Consider the following 20,546-nt stretch of genomic DNA (forward strand, 5'->3'; position numbering starts at 1 on the left):
TCGGGTATTCTCTATATGAGGGTTGATTTAATTGAATAAATGCTATTTCCACCTTTAGCTTTCGGTTTTTTTGAGACTGCTCACAAAAACAAATGTTCACATAAAAGGTTCGGCTGAGTTGAAGATAGTTTAGAACGCTGTTTTATCAAACAACGGCTACACTTTATTTAAATAATAGGTCCTTACTTACTCTTCGTTTGCATGTTCAGTAAACATTAAACAGACGTGAGATTGAATTGTTTGAATAATCTTTTTAATGTGCTATATCCGCAACGATTCCGTTTCGTTTGATATTTCGGCTGATGTCTTGTTGTAAATCCGTTAGTTACAACATTTTGCGCTGTAATATTAGATCTGCATTTTGTTTCAAGTTAGCTGTGTTCAACATGAATGTGATTGACAAACAGCTAAAGGCAAAATTTTTTGCTGACGTTAACAGTGACGTACATTGCATGAGTGAAAATCCGAGAATCTGGGAAAAACTTGATACTTCATCTTCTCAACTCTCAAACACCGATCTCGTTTAATAACTTCTCTCGTTCCACAAATTAATACTCTGCTATGGGAATATAAAAGGTGATCAGCCGCAGAAAACCCATATTTCTCATATATTTCTCTAGTGAGAAAAACGAGGAAACATTTATTTTTTTTTCACTTGGGAAATCTGTTCAAGCAAATGCAGATAAGAATCTTTTTCAGTAATTCTCATAATAACCACACTCGGAAAGGCTTGGAATTCTTGTCCTTTAAAAGAAGAATGGCTTGTCATATGTTCACAATTTTCGGACCGTAAATTCAATTAACGGATATTATCAGTTTGGTCAAACACTTTATCGCTTCCTTAATTACTTTATCAACGATTGTCACGCCCTGGCTGCGATAACCTGTCGCGTGCCGTGAAAATGTGGAAATAGTTGTAAGAAAATATATCAAACCAAACGTCGCCAGCTCTTGAGACGTACTAATTAAAACATATTGCGGGAATTCTAATTATCCAACTTTCCGGCGCCATACTTCGCTTGTTAATTCCACTCTAAATTTTAGTCTTATAGATAAGATAAAGATATGGTAATTGTTTAAATACATCATACTTACGCAACTCCCTCGAAACACAGTAACTTAACACGATTCTCCTTGAACAATTGTACTGTTTGTTAAAAATAGAAAGTTAAATGACCCTGTTCTTATGAAGAGTATCGCCCATAAGATAATTTCTGGAGAAGGTTTGTCGAATGTCGGCAAAAATCGGACTGTAGACGTAGTCTGCAAGCGTGAGTACAGTTTTATAATCGGCTGGAAGACGTAAAAATTGTAACGAAGTGTTGAGTGTTTATGAACTCATTTGCAAAACGACATTTTACTAACAATGCAATTAAAAATTTACAGCATTATTCACAAGTATAATAATAACATACATGGACGACTTTCTTTCGGAGTGAGGCCTTGTTTATCAGAGCATTGCGCTACAAGAACCATGAAGGAGACTGTCCATTTTATTTTACATCATACGAGCTACGTTAGAGACTCCATATTTCGCTGAATGCTTTTACGATCACCGTGGAGGACCCAGAAACACTGATAAGGACTCTTTTGTAGACTATCTATTTTGCTGTACATTTTTAAGGTCCCTTGAAAGATTCTTTCCTACTGTGCTATATAAGGTCCCTTTTTAGAGACCGTCTATTTTATTTTACATGATTGGGACCATTTAGACACTCTTCATTTCACTGCGCATTGTAAGGTCATTAATATTGACCATCTTCAATTACATCATTAGTGCGCACCAGCACCTTACATCGCCATTCTTATGTTCACAATTTGCAGGAAGTTGTCACCATGGACCGAATCATAGCTAAATTGTCCCCAGTCTCCTGCAGCTCAGTGGTAGAGCGTCCTAAATACTAATTAGATAGTTGCAAGTTCGAAACCTATTGGGAGCAACTATATTTGTTATTTTTCATCTTCCTCCATTTAAATCAGCAGGCTTATAATCGATTACCTTTGTCTACATCATCAGTAGGCATAAGCATCACATGCACATCCTATCTACGGAGTGGGCAGCGAGTTTGTCACCATGGACCTTGTTAAACGGCCTAGCTTGCCACCAGTCTCCTGTAGCCTTTTTAGTAGAAGAGCATTCAACAAGCATTAATTAAGGGATCCGGTTGATGGGCAAACTACAGTTGAGGCATGGTGATGTCTGCAGGCCAATGCAAATTCCCTCGTATTTCGTTTGGTTTATTGATTGATTGTACTCGATGCTGTGCTGTATATTTCATGAAACACAAGTTAGAGGGGCCAAATGAATTTAAAAATTTGGGGCCATAGCTAGCAATGATATTGGAAAAGGGACTAGAAACTTATTAATGGACAATGGTGGGGAGTATTTGTTCACTGAGTTTCAGAGTCATCTAAAGGAGAAGGGAATTAAGCATTAGTTTTCGGTGCCAAACTCCCCCCCCCCCAACAGAGCAGCGTGTCAATCGTATTTTAATGGCATCAACACTTTCGATGATTGCACCTAAAGGATCATCAAACTACTTCTGGGTCGAGGTTATCTCGAAAGCTACTCATGCGAGAGACCACAAACCTTTAGCGCCGTTAAAAGATAATGAAAAACATCCGAAACCTATTGGGAGCACTCGTAGTTTTTCTTTTTATCTACTATACTTTTTATTTTTCCTTCACTTAAATCATACTGCACTGAAATCATCAGTGCGCAAAAGAATCACATATGACATTCGTATCCCTGGATTATAGAGGGAGTTTATAGACCTAGTTAAAGAGACTAGTCTGCCAAAGTACTGTAGTACGCATTATCCTCTTTTACATTCATGACGTAGCTGCAAAATTTTATAGTGTTTCTCTAAACTATGAGTTGTATGAAGGCCAGAAACTCACTAATAGCCTTACTGGTTTACTCATGAGAGGAAAATACCGTCTACTGCAGATATAGGTGCTACGTTTCATGAAGTCAAAGACAAGTCACTCTCTGTCAGCATCGAAGTCGCTGTCTATATCACTGTCGCAGTCAGTGTCTACCCCTATGTCACTGTCTGACTGTCACCGTCTTGGTCACTAGCGCTCTCCCAACCACTATCTCTGTCTCTGTCACTGTCACTGTTACTGTCTCTTTTTATGTGTCTGTCAGTGTTACTGTCCTTGTTTCTGTCTCTGTTTCTGTCTCGGTCTCTGTCACCGTAAGTTTCAATGTCAGTTTATGGTGACTGTCTAAGTCGCTATTACCACCACACTCGGTCTCTGAGACTGCCTATCTCCCAATCACTCTCTATTATGCGGTCTCTGTCACAGTCCCTGTCTCTGACTCTATTGCTGTCCCTGTCACTGTCACTATCAATGTCAGCGTCAGTGTCAGTGTAAAAGTCTCTCTCTCTCTCTGTGAAGTGCACTCCACTATCTCTGTCAATATTAATATCACTCTCCCTGTATTTGTTACTGTCACTGTCAGTGACAATGTCATTGTCATTATCATTGGCCATGAGTCTGTCACTGTCACTATCACTATCGTGGTCACTATCGCTGTCCCTGTCGCCGTGAGTTATTGTTACTGTCATAACCTCTGTCTCTATAATTGCCTCCCTCCCAATCAGTGTCTATTTACAGTCTCCGTCGCTGTCTCTGCCTCTGACTCTGTTGCTGTCACTGTCACTTTCACTTCACTGTCATTATCTCTGTCTCTGTCTCTTTCTTTGCAAACCACACTGTCACTGTCTCTGTCACTATCAATACTACTATCACTTTAATCACTGATACTGTTATTGTCATTGTCAAGGTCATTGCTACTATCACTGTCACTTTCCCTTTCCCTTTCCCTGTCCCTTTAACTGTCCCATCAAAGTCATAGTCACTGTCGCTATATTGTTAGTGACACTGTCACTTCTGTCACTGTCACTCTTAGTGTCTCTCCCATTGTCTCTGTCTCACTCTCTAATTTGTCTTCTGTTTCTAAATACAGCAATATCGCCATCACTGTCCTGCTCTCCTTCTCTGTCACAAACACTCTCGATGTCATTTTCACCAACACTGTTAATGTTTCTGTCTCTGTGTCTGTTAGTCGAACTATTGCTGTCTTTATCACTGTAAATGTTACCGTCATTGTCACTACTCTCTCAATGTTTCTGTCACTCTTAAATTTCTTGTCTTTGTCGGTGTGACTGTGACTATCACCATCAGTGACACTGTCACCTGATTGTTAGGGTGTCTATACCTTTCACAGGGTTTTATCTTTGTATCTGTCACTGTCACCCTCACTGTCACTCTCTCGGTCACTCTTATGGTCTCTGTCACCATCAATATTCTTGTTTACTTAAATGTCTGTGCGACAGTCACTGCCACTGTGTTTTCAGGCCTTATTTTCACTACTGCTTAAGTAATGTTCGTTACTCCAAAGTTCGCTTCCATATTCATTTGGCAATGTCACTGTCACTCTCTCAGTCATTTTGACTGCTTTTATCTTTCAGTCTCTCTGAATGTGTCTGTCACCTCATTGTCATCGTGTGTGTCACTGTCACTGTTAGTGTCAGTCTCATTTGGTCACCGCTTCTGCCTCTCTCTCTCCGTCAATATGTCAATAGTACTTCTACCATCAATTTCTCTGTCAATGTCACTGTCACTTGACCTGTGTTTCTCTCCAAACTGTTATTTTCATCATCTCAGTTAAAGTCGCTGTCACTTTCACTGTCTTTATCATTGTCACCATCGTTACCCCTGTCTTTGTCAATTGTTACAGTTGTCAATTGTTACATTTGTCGATTGTTACAGTTGTCGATTGTTACAGTTGTCGATTGTTACAGTTGTCGATTGTTACAGTTGTCGATTGTTACAGTTGTCGATTGTTACAGTTGTCGATTGTTACAGTTGTCGATTGTTACAGTTGTCGATTGTTACAGTTGTCGATTGTTACAGTTGTCGATTGTTACAGTTGTCGATTGTTACAGTTGTCGATTGTTACAGTTGTCGATTGTTACAGTTGTCGATTGTTACAGTTGTCGATTGTTACAGTTGTCGATTGTTACAGTTGTCGATTGTTACAGTTGTCGATTGTTACAGTTGTCGATTGTTACAGTTGTCGATTGTTACAGTTGTCGATTGTTACAGTTGTCGATTGTTACAGTTGTCGATTGTTACAGTTGTCGATTGTTACAGTTGTCGATTGTTACAGTTGTCGATTGTTACAGTTGTCGATTGTTACAGTTGTCGATTGTTACAGTTGTCGATTGTTACAGTTGTCGATTGTTACAGTTGTCGATTGTTACAGTTGTCGATTGTTACAGTTGTCGATTGTTACAGTTGTCGATTGTTACAGTTGTCGATTGTTACAGTTGTCGATTGTTACAGTTGTCGATTGTTACAGTTGTCGATTGTTACAGTTGTCGATTGTTACAGTTGTCGATTGTTACAGTTGTCGATTGTTACAGTTGTCGATTGTTACAGTTGTCGATTGTTACAGTTGTCGATTGTTACAGTTGTCGATTGTTACAGTTGTCGATTGTTACAGTTGTCGATTGTTACAGTTGTCGATTGTTACAGTTGTCGATTGTTACAGTTGTCGATTGTTACAGTTGTCGATTGTTACAGTTGTCGATTGTTACAGTTGTCGATTGTTACAGTTGTCGATTGTTACAGTTGTCGATTGTTACAGTTGTCGATTGTTACAGTTGTCGATTGTTACAGTTGTCGATTGTTACAGTTGTCGATTGTTACAGTTGTCGATTGTTACAGTTGTCAATTGTTACAGTTGTCAATTGTTACAGTTGTCGATTGTTACAGTTGTCAATTGTTACAGTCAGTCCACTCTCTATTTCACTGTCACTTTCATTGTCATTCTCCTCTGATCACTGTCGCTATAACTTTATTGCCACAGTCATTCTCAGTGTTATTGTCTCAAACTCTCGTTCTACCTGTTTGTCTTTGTCATTGTCTGACAATGTCTTTGTCACTATTACTCTCAATATCACCCAAATGTACGTCCCACTTTCACTTTAGTGTCCCTATCAATATCATTGTCAGTCTTATTCTTTAAGACACTGTTAATTCTGTTTCCGTTACTGTCACTGTTACTGTCTTTGTCACCATCACTGTGGCTATCATTGTCGTTCTCTCGCTTTCACTGACCCTGTCACTTTCATTACCTTGATCACTCTTTCTATCACTGTTAATGTCACTGTCACTATCACTGTGTGTATTTGACTCACCGTCCATTTGATTCTCTCCTTGTCACTTTCTGACCCTGTCAATGCTTCTCTCGCTGTTATTTTCCTTGTAACTGTCACACTCTTTTTCACTGTCACTATCACTTCGTCTGTCACAATCACCGCCTCTGTCTCTATTTTTTTCACTGTCACTGTCAATTTAACTTTCACTTCATGATAAATGTCCGTGTCTCTGTCTCTATCTCAGTCACGATCCTTCACTAATTTGTACAGTAATCACTGTCACTCACACTGTCCTTGTGTCTATCGCAGTTACTGTCTATGTAGTTGTGACTGTTCAGTTATGTCTTTCTCACGTTGTCAGTTTCACTGTCGATTTATTCTTAGAGTTTCTGTTTCTGTCACTGTCACTTTTTCTGAAAGTTTCTTTGTCATTGTCATTGTCAGTGTCTTTCATATTTACTCTTATTGTCACTGTTGTTCTCACCTTCACTATAATGACGTTGTGACTGTCTCTGTCACTGTATCTGTGTACTGCCGATGTTACTCTCATTGTCTATGTCAATGTCACTGCAATGTCAAGATAACTTTCTCTATTCCCCGTCCCAATCTCTGTCATTAAGGAGCTTAAGATACAGACGTTTTCGCGGCAACGGCGACCTGGAGAGCAGTTAAGATTGGGGTGAATTCAACTGCGTTTGTGGCCCCGCCGTCGCCCCCTTGTCGGCAACGTAAGATCGCTGGGTAAACCTTTGCACCAGGAAGAACTAGGAAGTAAAACGATATGTGAATTATGTAGTATCGTGCAACACACCTAAAGCCGTCACATAAAAACAGGATCAGATAGCCACTTAAAAGACCTTACAAAACTGGAGTCGAAGAGATACCTTTGCGAAGGGTGGTGCCACATAATGAATAACGCTAATAAATGAAGGTTAACATTAAAATTTACACTGTCGCTGTCTTTGTGACAGTCGTTGTCATTGTCACTGTGACTTCCTTTGCAATTGTTAGTGTTACTGTCACCATCATTGTTTTTGTCGCTCTAATTGTCACTAATTAGTCTAATTGTTACTTGCAGTGTCTGTCACTGTCAGTGTCTCTAGCATTATCAGTGTCACTGTCATTATCATTGTTAATGTCACTGTCACTGTAAGGGTTTTTTTCTGTCTTTGTCTCTCAGTGTCTGTTACTGTTAATATCAATGTGTCTGTCCCTTTCACTGTCACTTCATTGTCACTATCTCTGTCACTATCCCCCTCAATTGTACTGTGACTTTGTCATAACTACCACCTTCACTGTCACAGTCAGTGTTACCATCATTTTATTTCCTCTTTTTCTGTCACGCTGTACTGTCCCTGACATTAACAGTCTCTGCTGTCGATGTAACTCTCACTGTCATGGTGCTGCTGTCACTGCCACTTTTGCTGTCTATGCGTCTGTATCTTTCTTTGGCTCTGTCTCTGTCACTTTCACAACCGCTGTCACTGTCACTTTCATGGTCATAGTCACTGTCACTTTGGCTGACACTGACCCTGTCACTATCACTGTCTCTATCTTTGTCTCTGACTCTGTCACTGTTACTGTATCTGTTATTGTTGTTTTCACTGTCTGTGTCCCTTCCATTGTGACTGTCACACTCGGTGTCTTGTAATTGTTTCTTTATTTTTTCTAAAAAAAAGTTTTTGAGTTGCAGCAATGCAAAGAGAATGGGAACTGGAAAGGTGACCAGTACAAGCAGTATATTTCAATATGTAGTGAACTGTGTGTTATTGGGAAATTAATCCTTCGAGGCACCAGGATTGTAATTCCAAGTAAATTAAGACTAAACATATCAGCGCTTGCCCGTGACGGACACCTAGGAGTCATTAGCACTCCAGCAAAACTGGATCCGATCAACTAACCCCATTGTCAGGAGGATCAAGGCAAGATTTGGCCATAAAATTTTCAGGACCATTACCATCAGAGTTTCAGTTTTGACTGTTGTAGACTACTTCAGGAGATACTAGAAAAGGGGAAGTTGTACGCTTCACGAAGAGAAAACATTCATGACCCGTAGATCACCTCTATCACTTAGAGGCATCAATGGTCCACAATTCAGGGAGAGCGTGTTTCAGCAGTTTATGGAAAGCCTCGGTATAGAGACTTGTTACGAAAGTGCATGTACTACAACAACGACAGTAAGTTTCGTACATGTACTGCAACAGTGCCTATACATACGAGAAAAGAAACGAAAAGTGCCATTTAAATATTGAAGATTTGAGCCTGGTCAGGGTTAAAAATTCCCAAGTAGATGATAGCGCCTTGGTCTTGATGTAAAGACCTTCCATGGACAGGATCACCGTGTCTGCGTAGCAGAAATCAAAACAAAGAGTACCATTCTCATCAGACCAATTCTGAAGCTATGTTTGCTCGAGGAAGCCGGGAGCAACTGTGTTGAATTGTTGTTCCTCTTTTGTCATCATATTATCTAAAGATCATTTCTGCTTTTCGGGAATAAAATTCTTCTTCACATAATAAAAAAGTAGCAAATTAATTGTGTAGCAATCTTGGGTGTTTTATCGAAGCTGGCTCAAGTTAATAGCGTTTTGTACACTCTTTTTGCAAAGCAACATTTTATTTACACCTTGATTAAAATTTACAGCAAAAAGTTTAGGAAAAATCTTTATCCACATGCAGATTTTCTTTCGAAGTGAGGCCATGTTTATCGGAGAATCGCGCCACAAGGACCGTGACGGAGACTGTCCACTTTATTGTACATCATAGGAGCCCAGTTAGAGACTCCCTCTACGGCTATTTCGAAGATCCAGAAATTCCCTATTTCGCTACACTAAGTAAGGACTCTTTTGTAGACTATCTATTTCGCTCTAAAAATTTCTGTATATCTTAAAGGACCCAAGTATAGACTCACTATTTACTCATGATGATAAGGTCCCTTTGAGGGACTCTATTTTACCACGTATCATGAGGACCCAAATATGGGCTGTCCTTTTCACAAAAATTGAGGTCCTTCCCTCTATTTTACTTTTCATCATTAGGACTCAGTTATAAATCCTTCATTTCACCGTAAATTATAATGTTCCTTTTTCCTTTCCTGTTTATCATAGGGTCCCTTTCAGAGACTTTTAAGTTAATTGTAGTACATTACAAGACTCTATCGGAAAATCTACTTCTCAAGTATTCCAATTTACCACAAAACATTTCAAGGCTTTTGTAAGAGACTTTCAGCAACACTTTACAATTTAACAAGGCCCCTTAACTGAGTATAAATAATCGGTCATAATAAAACAAAATTCGAAAGACATTTTGAAATCAAGAAACAAGGTCCTTAATACAGAGAGGAGTTTAGACTTCCATTGAGAACCATGGATGCTGCAGAACTTGTTTAAGAGTTGGTCGCTGGTCTGCTTCGGGATTCAACAACATGTATACAACATTCTTGACCTCTGTTTTAAAAAGAAAAAACAGATAATTATTGATTTGAGTCAGATTTTTACGGTTAGTGCCCTTAAAATCACTGCATCATCTCTTAGGAAATTAAGGGTCGCAATCTCTTGGTACTTAAGGGAAATAGTTCGAAGCCCAAAGAATCTTATCCTAGGTTATCTCAATGGCCGGATTTATCTCTAAATAGTGTAAATGGAGCCATTTCATTTGTGTCGAGGCAAAGTAATTCCCTACGTCATCCTCAGCCAGCTTGGATGGCGATAACCAACAATGACCTAGTAACAGTTCTTATAGAATTTGACCGATAATTGAGGGCGAAGATGTCCGACCATCACACCAGAATTTCCGAAGATTTGTAATTCCACTAAGTGCTCGTTATGATACTGAACAATTGAAGAAAGCGATTTTAAGTGTACCGAGATGAATATTTTCAAACCAAACTAATACACACCTGATGAAAAGTGTTGAGGTATTCTGGGCTCCATGCTTAGGCAGTGTTGTGGTTTTTCAAATGCAGAAATAACGGGTGACAACATATCGACCAAGAGGATTCCCATCGCCCATACAGTTGCCTCGCAACCGTCATATTTACTTGTTTTCATGAATTCAGGGGGCATATATTGATTCGTACCTAAAGGAAAATTATTGATAGCTAATTAGATATCAAATATAAATATAAAATTGTGGAGGTTCTACCCGTACTCCTACATGGTCCATATTCCTGGCCTCCACTTCTGTCACGTGATGCAATGTATGATTTAATTGGAACATTATGTAATGTTATGAGATGCGAAATCGAGACTACGAATATCAGCAATGAAAAGATACTAAAAATAAAGGGGCTAGGTTCAAAGACTGAAGGGTCGTTTTGGCACAAGATCTGTCAACTGGGCTGGCCTTCTTTCTGAGATCTTAGATGTTTGGATGCCTGATTAATCTACGTTATGGGGAGTTGAGATCACTCAAAACAGATTTCTCTTACGGAACAGTTCTTACCTCTAAAGCTTTCAAAAGGCTCTTCTTGTATCTCAGATGCCAACCCAAAGTCAATCAACTTCACCTCATCATTTGTCAAATCCAGCAAGATATTTTCAGGCTTGAGGTCGCGGTGTACAACACCTTTTTCTTCGCATTTGATGTTAGCTTCCAAGATCTGAGTGAAGTATCGTCTCACTTCATCTTCTGACAATGGGTTTCCTGCGGAGTTACGGTCCTGTATGAATTCAAAAAGGTCTTTGCAGGATTCTGGTCGTTCCATAACATAACAGTAATGTTCTTCTGTAAAGATGAGTTGGTAGATTTGGATGACGTTTGGGTGACGCACTCGACTCATCAGATAAGCCTCAGCCGGGATTTCTCTTCCTCTCAGCTGTAACAAGGGAGGGGAGAAAGGATGAGACTGTTAACACAATTTAAACTTGCTTTTAACAAGTTTCAGTTACAAACTAAACGACAACAGGAGTCCGCTGATATTTTGGAGTAAGCAACTGTGATATATTTTGATGCAGCGCCATCAGAGACAAACTGACAAACTGTTTATAAACTGTCATAAACTCTTGAGACAAATCAATATTCCGATCGCATTTTTCGGGAATGTATTGGCATCCGTGACGGTCCGCAGCCGAGATGAATATTTTTATGAACGCACCTTGACTGATGAAGGGGAAGAAAAAATTCACATAAGAAATAAACAGCTCTATGAAAACAAGACAGGCGAACGATGATTTAAATCACTGCAATTCAATATTAAATTTGTTCAAATATTTCCAATCAATCCCAACCTGCTTGTATCAAACACAGAATGCAAAGTGATTTCAGGTCTTGAATCATTTTAATTTTTCCGTTTCAAAATTATCTCTCGGACATGACGTTCATGGCCGCTGAAGTTCTCCCCCAGACACTACACAATAAGATTGATATTGTCATGGTTATTTCTCTGATCCACGTTGTTTAGTGGCATAAACCAAGCTACAAATACAGAGAATAGCATCTCCACTTACATAAACTTGTACTAACCTTTTTAAATTCTTGCACAGAGCTCTTCTTTACAAACTTAAGCGCCACCTATGAAAAAGGATTTATGTGTTGTTAGATACCTAATGCATACACGCCAAAGCCCCAACCACCAGCTCCCTGGATACCACACTTCTTCCCCCTCCTTCTTTCCCTTCTAAGACGGCTTGGTTCTATTCAATTGCCAGTTGCAATTCGTGTCCTGAGTTAGAGAGGCGAAACTTTGTTAAAAGTAAACTGTCTCGGAAAGAACACAAGGAAATAAATCTGCATTAGGTTTTGAGCTCGACCGTTTGCTTTGAGATTTAGAGCTCTTCTTGAAACCAATTTGTTTCTCATTTCAGCCTAAAGCTAAATCTAAAGAATGAGTTTACTCCTCTTTAAATTCAATACTCAGATAAATGAGACACATACTGGTTTATCATCCGACTTGCGAGTCGCAGCAACTACTTGGCCAAATGAACCAGATCCAAGGAGTTTTCCTATCTCGTATTTCGCAAGATCAGCTGAAATGGAAGCGAAAATTTAAATGAGCAATCGATTAATTAATAAATATAAAAAAGAAGTATTTAAAATTTCACCGCTATAACTATTAAAAAAGGACATTGATACGGGATAACCATTCATTTCATATATACCATTATTAGGAAACGTTTTAAAACGAAATCAGTCGCCTGAATTTAAACAACAGCTCGCGTCGGCTTTAGCACAATTTTCCAGTAAGGGTAGGGTGAGGACGAGTGGCCCTTCATCAGTTTCTTACCAGCATTTGCATTTCACTGAGCTGTCATATTACGGCAAGTCGTCATGTTTTTTCCTGACCGATGTAGGCGTCATAAAAATTGAGAGAAAGTGCCTGTGAATGTTCTTCCTCCACGAGAAAAAGGTTTATTCAGGATTTAAGGAAGGATTTAATCTCAGTAATGGGAAAAATGGAATGAACATACCATCAGAAGAGGCAAGTTCCTTGATGTAGTCAGGAGGTTCAGTATTTTTAACTTCTTCCACATAACTGCCGTAGTCTGGCTCATAACTTGGTGACCATAATGGAGAATGACAATCTTTCAACCAGTCGGGCTCATCAGGGTCCTAAGAACATAAACACGTTATTGCAATGACAGCTAGAGAGAAATGCTTCAAGTCCTGGAAAAGTCTGTGGACAAAAATGGTCTCGTGTTGTTAAAATACGGTGAATTATAGAAGGTTAACGAATTGATAAAGTAGTCTGTTTCCTCCCTCCCTTTAGGGGGAGAAGGGGCTGAAATTGAAAAACTCGCTTCTAAAGCCTTTGCCACCCCTCTCCTGTTAAGAGGCATTTTCCAAATGCGAGGCAAAGCAAAGTGTACTCTGCAAACGGGATCAATCTCTATCTTAAGTTCTCTTTCCTTAAGTCATACTCTTTTTTATGGTGCCTGAGTCTTCGTTTATCCTGGTCTCCATAGACTACAAAACTACTGGTACTTTCTTAGGCATGAAAATTTTTGAAAAAGTTTGTACTTAAACTTCTCACAACTGTCTTGAAAACTGATTCAATTACAAAAATCAAACGAAACACAAGCATTTGTATCGTAGCTTAAGGCGCCCAATCAGAGGAAAACGGATAGGTAATAACCATCAGTACCGAACACTTTTTTTGCCATTCTGGCATGAAATCTAGAAGTGGATAAAAGTGTTAAATGTAAGCTTAATTATCAACCTTTTTTCTTCTTCTTTACCTCAAAAGCTTCATAATCGGGTAATTCTTCGCTGATATTGTTTTCTTGCGGTGGGTTACCCTGACGCCTGGCTTCCGCGCAGCTCGATCTTTTTCTGTTGAGGTAAAAGAAGCAACAGGGTTAATCATTGGTTGAATTGCATACTATTTTCAACAAATCATTTTGTTATTTACCTTGATAACTTGTAACCGCTATCATAGCTTTCTTGTTGTCGTTTTCCGAGGGAAGCCTGTAAGAAAATAAGAAAGCAAAAATATGCTTTCTCAGTTGGCGTGAAATCGACGATTGATATTCACCTCTCGCTTTCTGATCACATAGCAATTTTCTTTTAATTAGAAGGTAATGCTGGATTACCATAGCTATTTCACTCGTTTAAGCGAGTACGCTAGATAGTACAATGTTCATTTTACCGATTGGACATTTTGATAAGTATTAAAACAAAAGTTCGAACACCCAATTAGTGAAACATTTACTTACCCTGCTCTCGTTTTCGGTTCGTTTTCTTGCAGCGAGGGGTTCACATACTGCTTTCCGCTTTCTAGAGGATCGTTCCGATTTATCTGCGATCGGATTTACATTTCCACGTTTTTCTTCAAGTAAACTCTCTTTATTTGAGACGTCTGAAGAAACTTTGTAGTCATTGCTCTTTTGCAAGTAACTAGTCTGAGGCACAATGCCTGAAAAATTGGATTTTTCCCTAAGAAGATAAAAGACATAATTCTGTGATAAAATTCTTTACTTACGTGGAGTCGTTGGGTAACCAGTTGCTAATCGTATACGTTTCGTGGTTCATTTCACTCACAATTTTCATAATTCCTGGGGAAAAATTTCCTTTGACTGTTTTTTTTTTATTCATTTCTATGAGAATCGCTTTCCAATCGGTGAAACATGCTTTGCGGTTAAGCCAGAATACATAACTGCGAAGGACGGAAGATTTTATTAGGAGTGAAACCAGTTTCTGACTTGAAAAAACAGCACCGAGGTGAGCAGCAATGCTTTAGAAAGCATTAAATGATTCAAATGATGTGGAGCTGTTCCATGACTTTGAAAGTTTCTCCATTTCCTCTCTGAGGAAGGTACTCAAAGCCACGGAGAAAAATGAAAGCTACGTTGGCAAAATGAACCAAATGCAGGTAGAAACTACATTGGTACGACTCTTCTGGAACTTCTACGGAGTTGTATCAAACAAAAATTTATCTATCTATATGTAACTGCTAAGGCTGTTAAAACTTTCTTATAAAATTGCTGGAGATTTTGTTCAGTCGTATAACAAAATAAGAGTTTCCATAAATTTAAATTTAAAGGTTGACAATTTTTTATTTACCTCGGTAGTTGAGGACTGCAGACGAATCGTTGAATCTTCAGAAAATTCTTTAGAAACAAAGAAGAGAAATTTGATTCTTTAAGTTGTTACCCTCGCCGATAAACTACTGAAAAAGACTACAAAAAAATCAAGGATGAAATCAACTTCACAAGCTGCGCTTCCGCGCGTTACTTCAAGAACTCAAACATATTCAATTAGTTCTTCTCCGCTGATCCTACGATATTTTCTAATTGTTAATTGTGTCAATACATTTCAATTAGAAAATCCTGACAAGTTAACAACTACTCTTATTTGTTATAACTTACTTCGACCTCCTTCTCTGTCTGTTTCCTTTTACTCTCTGGAAGGGAATCAATTCCCGCTTTCCGCTTTCTAGAGTTTTTGCTCGATTTCCGAAAGGGATTTTCATCCATGTTTTTGTCTTGACCTGACCTCGCCTTCTTTGAGAAGCGTGAAGTTCTCTTAGGCATGCTCGATCAGAGTTAGTGAATCAATAAACTCAACGTTGATTGCGATCAAATTGTGTCCGTAAATTTTTTCTGTGTTCACGGCTAGCTTACCAGTAAACAACTGGAAAATTTCCAAACGCAAGCCTTAAGACCTTTGTGACGTATTTTCTGACGTTTCGCGCGCGCTAAAAGGTATGACAGTAAGCGTGCAAGGTATGACTTTATCTTTAAAAATTTTTTTTCCAAAGACCTTACACATCAATAAAACTTCTGACCAGGAGAAAAGAACTGGAAATAGGAACTGCATCTTTGAAGACATTTTCCATTTAAATTCTTTACATTTGTACCATATCATTTATAAACTTGATAGAATCTTTTTTAAACTCTTCCGACTTTAAACGTAAGAGGTAGCAAGGTGGGAATTGGAAATTAAAAGGAGGAGCCTCATTTCTAAGATTCATAACAAATATACTCAATCTTGAACCGTTCAAAGTGGCGACCTTAAGCCATGTAACTGATCAGGGAGTCAGGAAAAGAGAGACATCATTATCCCCAGATCTCTTCCAGTTCGCCTGAGTTCCTGACTCGCCTCTCTAAACACCGATTTTCACTCACGGTCTTGAGATAATGATTCTTATGAAAGGAAACGATTAGGTAAGATGTATTTTAAGATAATTTCGTCCTCACTTTTGTGGGATTCTTGGAACTGGTAGAATCTATACTATCCAATAAACAAACAGCTTATAACGGCCATAGGCTTTGGGGCGAAACTCCAAAACCAATCATAATGCAGAACCTATCATTGACAATCACATGACAAAATGGTGGCTCAGCTGAGATGAAGTACATCTAGATTATTGTGAAATTGCAGCAGTTGTACCAGCTTAATATGGTACGATTACTGTTTTCCTTCAGAAAAAAAGCTTTTTGCAAGGGATCGACAACAGCATGAAGCTTGGCTAAAGAGTAACTTTCATTTCTTGTGTCCAAATATTTCTTAGGAATCTTCGGGAGAGAAGAAGGAGTATCTATTCAAAGTGCTTGTCATTGGGGATCTTGGTGTTGGAAAAACCAGCATTATCAAGAGATATGTACATCAATTTTTCTCTGTACACTACAGAGCTACAATATCCTTTCTTCAAAGTAGATCTTAAGGAAATGCAACTCCATTTTGTTGCAAAATCGTTGTGATACTGCAATGAATGTTCATTTCACCCAAAGCTAGTGCCTTGTTTACATTGTATTTCTTCGCTGGTGTTTTAACATCTTCTTGAAAGCGAAATGTCCTTGCACTGCCTTTAATACATCAGCTATATTGACGATACCGTACACAACAGCAGTTACAAACAATATTCCTCATAACAGTTGCACTAGTTTAGGTCACTAAACTTAAAATATCAAACAACGTGTAGAAACTATACTTACAGAACGATCCCAATTGTTGTAATGCTTCTAATGAGTGACTCATTAATCAAACCTCATTTTCCATTTTATAGACACTATCCCATGGCAGGTATCTCTAACCTTATTAACTTTAACTTTGAATACATTGGTGTTGATTTTGCTCTCAAGGTCATAAATTGGGACTCAGATACACTAATACGCTTACAGCTATGGGATATTGCAGGTAGGCCAGTAGTAGATTAATACTATTGTGTTTTAGAGGTGGGGAAAGCAGTGTGGCAGAATAGTTTATGGTGCTAGATTTGAAATTGGTAGACCTCCTTGAATCCTATTAAAATCATTTCCTCTAGTGTGCCTCAGAAATAGTCCACTGATGAGGCTCCCAGAAATTTTGATCATATTTGATCTTCTTTTTAACACATTTACTGTGTCCCTAATCAACAAAAAGGTTCTTAGAACAGAAGCACTGGAGAAATATGTCACAATATTTTTGTAATTACACATGTGAGAGACCAAAGGAGAGGTGTTTGAAATTAAAGAAAAGGGTTAGGAGACAGAAGCCTTTCAATTTCAACAATTTTTAAATAGCTGTATTTTAAACTCTATTTGAAAAAATCTACCATTTGCAAAGAGTCAACCATAGTATTGAAAGCAACTTTGGTCAAACCTTGTAATATTTTCTGATTATGTTTAATGTTGTGGAAATTTTTGTGTCTCTTTGAACAGGACAAGAGAGATTTGGTAACATGACAAGGGTAAGTTTCTTTGCCATTAATTTTGTGCTCTCCAGTTCCAAATGCAAGGGTTGCCAAAGTAGCTGATCTAAGGAGACAACTGTCAATTTACTGTTCCCCTTAAGGTTACATTAGACCTTCAGGGGTGCCTTCCAGAAAATGGTTTATATTCAGGTTGCTTTTAGTAAAACCATTGAATTCTGTATATCATCTTACAGCTTTTAAAATGTGGAATCCAAAAAAATTAATACCTATTTCCTAGATAGGTGCACATGCGCTTAGTTAAAATTTTGGTTTAGGAGGAGCACTTATTGGAAGGTGGCACTTGTTGAAGGGAGGTGCCTATCAAGAAACTATTAACCAGCTGTAATGTGAACTTAAAAAGTTAAAAATTAAGTGTCTAAAAATAGAGATTATTCCATGGGAGGTGAGCACAAATGATTTTTATTTATGAGTAGCAATACATCAAAAAAAGAAGAATGGGTGAGTGCAGTGAACGAGTGAGTTTTTCGATGCATTGCAATGGGAGAATAAAAATCATTCAAGCACTTTCCATGGTATGATGTTTTTATTTCATACATACCAAGATTTTTACTCACTGACCAACACATTTCAAATATTAGAAGCCATTTAAGTGCAAGAGCAAATTTTATTATAAACACAGCCACACAGTCAAATCTACAACATGGTGCAATATTTAGTCTCTGTTGACAACTACATATTTTTTATTTTGTTATTTGTTTACACACTAGTTTGCCATGAGTAGGGGTGAGGGCACTTCATTAGAGTGTATGTGCTTTTTGAGGAATACATTATTTTAAAAGTAACCCATGAATCTATGCAAAAATAGAGCCTGAGCTTTTTACTCTGAAGTTTTACAGGCTTGTTACACCTCTTCAAAGAGGTTGTCAACATGTTCATGCTGACCAATGAAATACAAGCGTAAGACCCAAACTTCTTGCTAATGTGAAGTTGAAGTACATTCTCCAGTAATTTTTTATTAGCTAACTTGAACTCCCCCGTATCTTGAAGCTTTATCAGCCTGGTTCTACTGATTTTTTCATAGATTTTTTTGTTATATTTTTGGAACATTATTTTGCCCTTTAGGTTTATTACAAAGAAGCAGTTGGAGCTTTCCTCGTATTTGATGTCACAAGAGCATCTACATTTGAAGCAGTACAAAAGTGGAAGAATGATTTGGACAACAAAGTTCTACTTCCTAATGGATCTCCAATTCCTGTTGTACTTTTGGCAAACAAGGTTTTTTTTCTTCTTGTTGTGAACTATATTTGGCACATGTACCCTTGCAAATTAAATAGCAATAAATCCTCTTTGAAAATTCCTATTGATTGACACAATTACCACCTGTTAGATGGTGGTGCACAGTTAACCTTTCACTATGGCTTTTGCAATGCAATCTTCTTTTCTTGTTTCCCTGCAAATGTGTCACTCTTGAGTGTTATTGTGAGAAGCTTCTGATGTCTGAGGTTGATTTTTTATGTTTCTTTCTTGTTTGTTTGTTTGTTTGACAGTGTGATCAAGCAAGGGAAGGACTTGTCAATAATGCAAGTCAAATGGATGAGTATTGTTCTGACAAAGGTTTTATCAACTGGTTTGAAACATCAGCTAAAGAGGACATCAACATTTCTGAGGCTGCAAAATACCTTGTCCAAAAGGTATACATGGAAAATTATTTTAAAGCTCATCTGATAAGCTAATAAATTCTACAGTAATCGCATTTGGAGAACAAAACAAACTTATCAGAGGTAGGGTGGTAATTTGTTCTACAACTCAATTTTCTTTTGAAGAAAATGGACAGGAGCCAGAAGGCTAATTAACTGATCAGACTGAGGAAGCTAAAGGATTTACCCACTTGTAGTTGACTCCGAAGATAATTCAATTTTGTACACATGATCTTTTGCTGAGATTAGTGTTTTTTTCTTTTAATTTTTACAGATTCTTGAGAATGAAAAAGCTCATAACTTTGAAAGCATTCCAAAGGACCCAGAAACAATGACTTTAACAAACAGTACAACAGTAACTAGTTCTCAAGAATTCAAGAGTATTCCAGCAGCTGAACCACACAAGACTGGCTGCTGTTAGCAGTTGCTGGAATGAAAATTATCTGTAATTAAAGGAGCTGTTTTGTGGTGTTTTGAGTTTTATTTTTTAATTATTATTTTTAGTGATGTAATAGATGGCCCATTTTAATTCAAGACAGCCTTGTTAGTTTGTTAGTGGGCTGGGATGACTTAAATTATAAATGACCGCATGAAAAAGTTATCTGATTTTTTTTAAGTCCACAAACCATTACACAGCTCTTTTAGGCTTGTTATGACAATTGTTTTGATAGGAAAATTTGAATAGTGATAATCATGGATTACAAAAGTGCAATTGCTCTCTACTAAGAAAATAATATTAATTGTCTTGATCTCCCAGTAATATTCAGTGAAAGGGGACTTGTGGGGTGATTTTAGGTAGTGTCCATTCAGTTGCAAAGTTGAACAAAACAAGTTTTAATTATGTGATATCTTGGTAATGAACTGATACAATGACAATCAGGTCAAAATGAATAGTGGAACAAGATTGGAAAAACAGCTAAATTGTTTTAGTTCACTAAGTTTCAATTGGATAAGAAACTTTCATAACTCAACATGTTGTTAAGTAAAAGTAGTTTTTACTGCCACAGTTGTAAGTAGTTGCCGACCATTTGGGCTCAAAGCCTTTGCACATGAGGTGATTGGTTGACCAGTCCAAGATGGAGCCCCAACTATGAAATAGCATGGCATCGTGACCAAAGCAATAAGATTAGCATGTGTTCTCCTGAAATGTAGTTCAACAAAATCAAAGTTTTATATTCTTAATGAAAGACCCAGCAGTTTATAGTTAATGTGCATTTTTGAGGTGGTTAATTGGGTTTGTGTTTTTACAGGCTATTATGAACATTGTAAATTGAATACTCTTCTTGAAGTCATAAGGAATTTCAAAATGAGCCAGATAAGAAACCATGCATCATTCTTTTGTAAATACAGTAATTCATTTTTATTTTGGGAAATTTTGGTTTTGTAAGCACGACGTCTCTGTTACTTAAAGCTAAAGACATGGTGATCTTGTAATTTCCAGTCAGAGGGAATTATTTCAAGCTTTAAAATGATTTTTTTATGGTGAGGTTTGGCCTATTATGTTATCAACCATAGAAAGATTTGATTTTAAAGTTACCTGCATCGCATAGAGGTAGTCTGTAGGGTGAAAGTACTGAACTCCCTGGAATTCTCAGTAGGGTTGTG

General features: G+C 37.9%; 1 protein-coding gene across 1 annotated transcript; it reads left to right on the forward strand.

Moving 5' to 3' along the window:
• Positions 1-15,918: 15,918 nt before the first annotated feature.
• Positions 15,919-19,412, forward strand: LOC131782231 (ras-related protein Rab-38). The gene is made up of 7 exons (XM_066167289.1): positions 15,919-16,013; positions 16,123-16,248; positions 16,670-16,748; positions 17,252-17,280; positions 18,367-18,519; positions 18,792-18,935; positions 19,216-19,412. The coding sequence occupies exons 1-7, from the start codon at positions 16,011-16,013 to the stop codon at positions 19,360-19,362; spliced, it is 681 nt and encodes a 226-aa protein (XP_066023386.1). The 5' UTR covers positions 15,919-16,010; the 3' UTR covers positions 19,363-19,412.
• Positions 19,413-20,546: the final 1,134 nt, after the last annotated feature.

This window comes from Pocillopora verrucosa, chromosome 5, assembly GCF_036669915.1.
Source record: "Pocillopora verrucosa isolate sample1 chromosome 5, ASM3666991v2, whole genome shotgun sequence".
Classification (NCBI taxonomy): domain Eukaryota; kingdom Metazoa; phylum Cnidaria; class Anthozoa; order Scleractinia; family Pocilloporidae; genus Pocillopora; species Pocillopora verrucosa.